The sequence below is a fragment of the Carcharhinus amblyrhynchos genome, chromosome 23 (genome assembly GCF_965287045.1).
Source record: "Carcharhinus amblyrhynchos chromosome 23, sCarAmb.v2.hapA, whole genome shotgun sequence".
NCBI classification, from domain to species: domain Eukaryota; kingdom Metazoa; phylum Chordata; class Chondrichthyes; order Carcharhiniformes; family Carcharhinidae; genus Carcharhinus; species Carcharhinus amblyrhynchos.
Window position 1 is genome coordinate 46631864 of NC_137346.1, and position 8997 is coordinate 46640860.

General features: G+C 43.6%; 1 protein-coding gene across 1 annotated transcript; it reads right to left on the reverse strand.

Annotated features, from left to right (window-relative positions):
* Positions 1-1129: 1129 nt before the first annotated feature.
* LOC145357555 (putative G-protein coupled receptor 139) lies at positions 1130-8725 on the reverse strand. Its single transcript, XM_080211033.1, has 2 exons — positions 8551-8725; positions 1130-2031 (listed from the first exon to the last, which is right to left on the reverse strand). The coding sequence occupies exons 1-2, from the start codon at positions 8723-8725 to the stop codon at positions 1130-1132; spliced, it is 1077 nt and encodes a 358-aa protein (XP_080067159.1).
* Positions 8726-8997: the final 272 nt, after the last annotated feature.

Here is an 8997-nt window from a genome sequence, read left to right on the forward strand (position 1 = left end):
GTAAACTTTATGTAAGCCTTCTCAGGTTGATTGGTCAGTCTGAGTGGGTCAGTCAGACGGCCTGACTCGCTCAGTCAGTCAGCCTCCCTCTATCCCTCGGTCAGTCTCTCAGCTTCACCAGATCGTTCACTCAAGGAACCTTTGCTCCCTCGGTTGTCGGCCACTCTCAGTCGTTCAATGAGCCAATCGGACTCACTCGGCAAGTCAGCCTCACTCAGTTGGTGAGTCCTCCATCCTCGAAGTATCAGTCAGTCTGCCTCACTCACTCATTCAGTCTGCCTCACTCACTCATTCAGTCTGCCTCACTCACTCAGTCAGTCTGCCTCACTCACTCAGTCAGTCTGCCTCACTCACTCACTCAGTCTGCCTCACTCACTCATTCAGTCTGCCTCACTCACTCACTCAGTCTGCCTCACTCACTCAGTCAGTCTGCCTCACTCACTCATTCAGTCTGACTCACTCACTCATTCAGTCTGCCTCACTCAGTCAGTCTGCCTCACTCACTCAGTCAGTCTGCCTCACTCACTCACTCACTCACTCAGTCGGTCAGTCAGTAGGCATCACTTGCTCCATCTATCAGTTGATGTCACTTCCTCAGTCAGTCATTCAGCATCACTCATTCAATCATTCAATCTCTTTGTGCTTTCATTCAGCCTTGCCCAATCAGCCATTGAGCCTCTCTTGGTTCATCATTCGAACTCTCTGGGTCGGTCACTCAGACACAATCAGTCAGTCGGTCGGCCCCATTTGTCCAATCATTCAGCCTTGCTTTGTCCGTCAGTCAGCTTCACTTGGCTTTTGGTTGCCTCACTACATCAGTCACAGACAAACCCTGGTCCCTTATCTATAATTAGAGGGTTATAGACCAATCTGTGCGAGGGATGAATATGATGAACAGATTGCCTGGCCAATTGGGAGCGCAGGAATTCTGGGAGGCTAGTGAGGGATCGCGACATTGGACAACTTGGCCAAACAACGGGAGAGCAGGAATGGTGAGTGGTCAACTTCTCCAGTCAGATACAGGAACCAAAATGATTGACATGTGGATCAACCAACTGGAGAGCAGAGTTGTTGCATCATTTGAGTGTTCAATATGAAGTCAGAGAGTCCATGTGAGTAGAGCTTCCCCTCAGGTTTTAATGAATTGTTGAAATGTAGTAAAGGGGAATTTCAGCACACTTTTCAACTCCTGTCTGAACTTAGTTTGTGTCACAGCGTACACAGCAGTGTTTGTGCAGCAACTCAGGAGCTGCAGCATGAAGCCAAATTCCAGAACAAAACCATGTAACCATACAGAATAATAACCCAACCAAAACATTCGGCTCCATATAGAATAGACCAGTAATACTGACCATAACAGCATGAAATTGCCAGAGATAACAAACAATAAAATAATGGATTTTCTTCGATTCTCCATCTCTGGATCTCCAGCACTCTCTCCAATCTTGTGAGCCTGGAGTCTCCTGCGTGCTCTGCTGCTTACTAAAATGTGTCTGATGGTGAAAATATTAAGCATCAGAATTACAACAAATGGACAAAACGGGTTTAGAATGTAGTGGACAAACTCAATTATCCCCCAGACCGGAGATTGCAGAACATCCCATGCGATAATACAAAACAAGGGGGTATTCAACAGGTAATATTTATCTAATAACATAAAATACCAGAAAATGTTCTTTAAACAGCTCAGTGCCGTCACTGTTCCCAGAACCACAGCTGCCGTTTTCTCACTGCAATATTTACTTTTCAGTTTGGGGCAGCAAATGCCCACAAATCGATCGAAGGTGAAAGTGACGGTGAACCAGACAGAACAATCCGTTGCTGCATAAACTAAAACAGCGTGAATATTACACACACGGATGGACTCCAGGAAAACAAACTGTTCCGCAAAGACAATTGGAATTTGTCTCAATATCAGGTCAAGGATAATGACCAGTAAATCTCCCATTGACATGGCCATCAGGTAACGAGTGACACATTTGGACAGTCCACAGTTTCTGTTCTTCAGTGTCACAACTGTGATTATATTCACTGGAAGGAAAATAAAGAATTAAATTATACATCAGGCTGCGGAAACAATTGTCTCTTTGAGTGAGGTGATGTTGCCAAATACACACACACAAAACACACACAAAACACACACACACACACAAAACACACACAAAACACACACAAAACACACACAAAACACACACACACAAAACACACACACAGACACACACAAAACACACACACACACACAAAACACACACAAAACACACACAAAACACACACAAAACACACACACACACACAAAACACACACACACACAAAACACACACAAAACACACACACACACACACACACACAGACACACACAAAACACACACACACACACAAAACACACACAAAACACACACAAAACACACACACACACACACAAAACACACACACACACAAAACACACACAAAACACACACACACACACACACACACACAAAACACACACACACACACACACACGAAACACACACACACACACACACACACAAAACACACACACACACACGCACACATGCCTGATATGTATCCCAAGTGTTTTTCTATCAATATGTTGAAAGTCCAATAAAGCACAGCCCAGTGCTGGATCTGGTTAACACCATAAGACAAAGGAGCAGAATTAGGCCCCGTGGCCCATGGAGTCTGCTCCGCCACTCAGTCATGGCTGATTATGTTTTTCTAATCCCCATTTTTGTGTCTGCGTGGGTTTCCTCCGGGTGCTCTGGTTTCATCCCACAATCCAAAGATGTGTGGGTTAGGTTGATTGGCCAGGCTAAATTAGCCCTTAGTGTCCTGAAATGCAAAGGTTAGAGGGATTTGCGGGTAAATCTGTAGGGATAAGGAGAGAAGGCCTGGATTGGATTGTGGCCGGTACAGACTCGATGACCTTTTTGAGCAGTGTAGTGTTTCTATGATTCTATCATTCTCCTGCCTTTTCCATAGCTCCTTGTTTATTTGGAATAAGGGGAATTATGAGGCTATCAGGCAGGAAATTGGAGGCTTAAATTGGAAAGTGATTTTCTCAGGGAAATGAACGGAAGAAATGTGGCAAATTTTCAGGGAATATTTGTCTGGAGTTCTGCACAGCAACGTTCCAATGAGACAGGGAAGTTATGGTAGGTTACAGGAACTGTGGTGTAGAAATAAATCTAATCAAGAAGAAAAGAAAAGCTTACAAAAGGTTCAGGGAGCTAGGTAATGTTAGAGATCTAGAAGAGTATACAGCTAGTAGAAAAGATCTTAAGAAGGAAATTAGGAGAGCCAGAAGGGATCATGAGAAGGCCTTGGCAGGCTGGATTAAGGAAAACTCCAAGGTATTCTACAAATGTGAAGGGCAAGAGGGTAAGATGTGAAGGAATAGGACCTATCAGGTGTGACGGTGGGAAAGTTTGTTTGGAACCGATAGAAATAGCAGAGGCACTCAATGAATACTTTACTTCAGTATTCACAGTGGAAAAGGATCTTGGTGGTTGTAGTGCAGACTTACAGCAGACTGAAAAGCTTGAGCATGTAGATATTAGGAAAGAGGATGTGTTGGAGCTTTTGAAAAGCTTTAGATAAGTCACCAGGACCGGATGGGATGTACCCCAGGTTACTGTGGGAGGCGAGGGAAGAGATTGCTGAGCCTCTGGCAATGATCTTTGCGTCATCAATGGAGACGGGAGAGGTTCCGGAGGATTGTGGATGTTGTTTCTTTATTCAAGAAAGGAAGTAGAGATAGCCCTGGAAATTACAGACCAGTGAGTCTAATCTCAATCCTGAGAGGCAGGATTTATGAACATTTGGAGAGGTATAACATGATTAAGAATAGTCAGCACGCCTTTGTCAAAGGCAGATCATACCTTACGAGCCTGATTGAATTTTTTGAGGATGTGACTAAACACATTGATGAAGGAAGAGCGGTAGATGTGGTTTATATGGACTTCAGCAAGACGCTTGATAAGGTGCCCAATGCAAGGCTTATTGAGAAAGTGAGGGAGCATGGGATCCAAGGGAACATTGCTTTGTGGATCCAGAACTGCCTTGCCCACAGAAGGCAGAGAGTGGTTATAGTTGGGTCTTTTTCTACATGGAGGTTGGTCACCAGTGGAGTGCCCCAGGGATCTGTTCTGGGACCCTTACTCTTTGTGATTTTTATAAATGACCTGGATGAGGAAGTGGAGGGATGGGCTGGTAAGTTTGCTGATGGCACAAAGGTTGGTGGTGTTGTGGATAGTGTGGAGGGATGTCAGAAGTTGCAGCGTAACAGAGATAGGATGCAAGACTGGGCAGAGAAGTGGCAGATGGAACCAAGGGGGCAAACTGAGTCTGAAACTGGAGGACATTTGAAGGAGATTGGATGAATATTTCTTATCAGTCTTCACTCAGCAAAAGGAGGTAGATTTCAAGAAAAGAGACATACAGTTTCACAAAGGAAAAGGGGAGTGTCCAGTTGCATACACAAAGTTTATTGCTGGGTCGCTTATTGATTTTTATGATACAAGTGATAATGTGATGGATGACACATAGATTGGCAAGATGGTTTAACAGTGAAGAAGATGCTTGTCGGTTACGGGAGGATATCAATGTCTCGATCACATGTGCAGAACATTAGCAGATTGTTCAAAAATCTGACAAGTGTCTTGGGGCGCACTTCGAAAAAATAGATAGCCTTGGGCTTGTATTCGCTGCCCTTCAGAAGAATGAGTGGGGATCGCTTCAGGCTCTGTAAAATACTGAAGGGGACTTTGAACAGATGTCTGTTCCTTTAGGGATATCTAAAACAAGAGATCACAGAGATTGAGAGAAGTTCTCTTCACTCAAAGGTGAATCCATGGTATTCTCTGCCCATTGAAGTGGTGGAGGCTGCCTCGCTGAATATGTTTAAGTCACGGGTAGATAGTGCAGATTTGCAGCAGACTGAAAAGCTTGAGCATGTAGATATTAAGAAAGAGGATGTGTTGGAGCTTTTGAAAAGCTTTAGTTAAGTCACTGGGACCGGATGGGATACACCCCAGGCTACTGTGGGAGGCAAGGGAGGAGATTGCTGATCCTCTGTCGATGATCTTTGCATCGTCAATGGAGACGGGAGAGATTCCGGAGGATTGGAGGATTGCGGATGTGGTTCCTTTATTCAAGAAAGGAAGTAGAGATAGCCCTGGAAATTATAGACCGGTGAGGCTAACCTCAGCGGTTGGTAAGTTGATGGAGAAGATCCTGAGAGACAGGATTTATGAACATTTGGAGAGGTATAATATGGTTAAGAATCGTCAGCACGGCTTTGTCAAAGGCAGATAGGGTAGATAGGTTTCTGATAGACAAGGGAATTAAGGGTTATGGGGAGAAAGCGGGAAAGTGGAACTGGTCCACTTCAGATCAGCCATGATCTTATTGAATGGCGGGGCAGGCTCGAGGGGCTAGATGGCCGACTCCTGCTCCTATTTCTTATGTTCAAAACTGAGATGCAGAGAAACTGATCTCAGAGAATTATGAAAATGTGGAACTCGTTGCCCCAGAGTGCAATGGAGGCAAAATCAATCCACAGATTTGAGGAAGAGATAGATGGAGTAAATACATCCACACCTCCTTCCTCCAGAGAGGGATGTAGATGAGTGAGTAAAGCCTTTACTGTTGGAATATTATATAACACAGTCTGAAGTTACGTGCCCTGGTCAAAGGGATAAAGGAGTTGCCTAATATTTAAATAGAGAATGACTGCAGACAGAGGGATTTGTCAGCCCTTGTGAATAAACCGCAAAATGTTAGCATACAGGAAGGCAAATAGAACGTTGGCCTTTAGTTTCAAAGGAAAGCCTTATTAAAACTATACAAGGAAGTACTTACACCACACTTGAAATAGTGTGAACAGATTTAGTCGCCTTCCCTAAAAAAAATGCACATCGGAGACAGTCCTGAAAAAAAATCGCTGGGTTGATCCCGGGAATGAAGGGATTTTCTTAAGAGGAGAGGTTGAATAGATTGGGCCTGAACTCACTTGAGTTCAAAAGCAACAGAGGTGACTTTACTGAGACACGTGGGAGTCTCAGGGGCTTTACAGAGTCCATGCTGACAGGTTGTTTCTCCGAGTGAATCTACGACCAGAGGGTGCAATCTCAATGTAAGGCGTCGTCCACTGAAGACAGAGATGAGGAGGAGTGTATTGTCTGAGAGGGTAGTGAATCTCTGGTATTCTTTACCCCTGAGAGCTTCAGAGGCTGGGTGGTTAAGGAATCCTTAATCCAAGGCTGGGATTGTCAAATCTTTAATCCGTTAAGGAATCGAGGCTTGTGGGATGAAGTGGGAAGTTGGAGTTGAGAATTATATCAGATCAGCCTTGATCTCATTGAATGGTGGAGAAGATTTGATGGACAGAATAGCCTAGTTCTGTCCCGATGTTTTTAACAGTTTTCTGCTCTACTGGTTTTTGCTGAGACCTCTTCTTCCTCCTTTGAGGTTAGATACATTTTCTCGCCCCTTTCTTGTTCCAGTGTCTTACCCCTCAGTGATCACACAACAAGCCAGAGACATGCCAAGTACCCTGGAAGGTGCAGGGAAGAGAATGCTCCTCTCAAAATGTGCGTCACTTAGGAGATCATCAGTTATTATTGATCCTGAGCAGAACTCTCTGGTCTATAGATTGTTCCCGTGTCCAGCACCCAGGAAACCATCAACATTGAGGGAGGATAATCAATGCACTGGAAGGTACTGGTCGCTGTGCCTGAAACTTGTTGGTTTTGCCATGAGAAGACAGCATTGCCCATGATCGAGAGTTGTACACTGGCACATTGCAAGGTCCAGGACAATGTGCCGAGGGATATATTACAGCTTGGGTTAACCGCACAGGGGAGATATTAATGCCTGGGAGTTTCTGCCTAGACTATACCAAGGGGCTAGAGACTGTCGATGACCTTGGGCTGAATGACTGATCTTGAATGCACTTTGTAGATGACAAGTGTGGTAATTTCATTGAGGAAACTCAAGGGGAAATGATGAATTCTACTGCATCTTCCATAATGTACAATTTAATTCTTTTTCTCATTTACTTCTACACATTTTGTCAAGAAAGGAAAATGAAGGGAATGTGTTTGGTGAAATTGTATAATATTTCTGAAAAACTATTTTAGATTCAATATAAATATTAAATGGGTAAAGATAATCTAGTCCTCAGGTTAAAAAGTTTAAATGTGCCCGCTCTGTGATTAGGGTTATGTCTTGCTGATGACTATAAATTGTGTAATTTACATCTTTCACTGACATTGTTAAAGTTCGAAACAGTTTGATAGAAATGTTGCTACACTGCTTATACTGTTTTGAGAAGAAGTTGCACTCTGTTCATACTGGCCTGCAGAGTATAATTAAAAAGTCATTCTGGATCATGTAGTTAATTTGAGATGTCTGTGATTATGCCAGATCGGTACAGCTCAGGGACATTAACATTAGTTAAGTTCACACGGCAGATACGCACCAATAACTTTGTGTTTATTCCTTTCCTGCACTCGTCCCAGATCCTGGAAAATTCTGATCTTTCAAGTGCTCATCCAAATGGCTTTTAATGTTTGGAAGGCTTCAAGTCTCCATGATGTTTGTAGGCAGTGCATTCCAGATACCTGCCCACTCCCCCCCAACTGCCCCCACCAGCTACCGCCACCCCCCCCCCACCCTCCTCTCAAATCTCCTCTTAATCACCTGCCCTTCATCCTAAAGCTGAGTTCTCGTGACTGACATTTCAATCAATGGGAACAGTTGCTCCCTTTACCCTGATCCTCATCATTTATTACAACTCAATCATGCCCCCTGTGCCATCTCTGCTCTCGATACAACACTCCAAGCTTATACAACATCTCCTTACAGCTCAAATGTTCCATCCTGGGCAACATTCTGGATAGTACTCATGATGTGGAGATGTTGGTGTTGGACTGGGGTAAACACAGTCAGGAGTCTGACAACAGCAGGTTAAAGTCCAACCGATTGATTTGATAGTAAACTCACAAGATTTCGGGGTTTGTCTCTTCGTCTCCATTCACCTGACGAAGGGACAAACCCCGAAAGCTTGTGAGTTTACTATCAAATCAATCGGTTGGACTTTAACCTGGTGTTGTCAGACTTCGTACAACATTCTGGATCCAGTGGTTGGGAAACAGAAATTGAGATTAGAACTGAACATCATGAAATCCATGTTCCCAAGCAAGATCATTAGATAATGAAATTACAAATATAAAAGCTGATATAAGGAATTACCAGGGACCTCAAAAGTAGCAAAGACGAGAAAAAGGAATATCAGAAACAATGAAACATTTGGAGTAAGTTCCACTTCAGATCAGCCATGATCTTATTGAATGGCGGGGCAGGCTCAAAGGGCTAGATGGCCGACTCCTGCTCCTATTTCTTATGTTCTTAAGTTATGTTCTAAGTTCAACACTGAATACAGAGACTGAAAAGAGCGAGCACAAGTACAAACAGGCCAGAGAACAGAGCAACAGTCATACCGTTAAACAGAGAGATTTGAAATATTAACAGGATGAAGACACTTACCAGGGACACCAACGATAGCTAGGATGGGATAGTAAATCCCTTGAATAACCATGAGTGCAAATTCAATGCGAGATGTTAATAGTTTCACATCTTTAGAAAGGTAGTAAAGACCCGAGATAAAACTCCTGTCGACTGTTGTAACATTCCAGTCCATCGCTCTCAGATTCTCATCCATTCCCATTTCTATATTTTCGGATTCTAATCACTCCTCTTCCTTTTCCTGAAACTACTGATCTCTGCTTGTGTCGGGGTCCACGCTCCCGCTGGCAGTGGAATAACACATTCAAAGGAAACCCATATTAATAGCAGAGGGGAAACCTTCTGAGACACTGGCCAGGCCCATGGAGACTGCCATTAATCATAGTCAATAAACAAACAGATTCAGATCATACCGTTCGTTTCAACACATTTTATATCAAAATGGACAAAAACAAATTGTTCATTCTG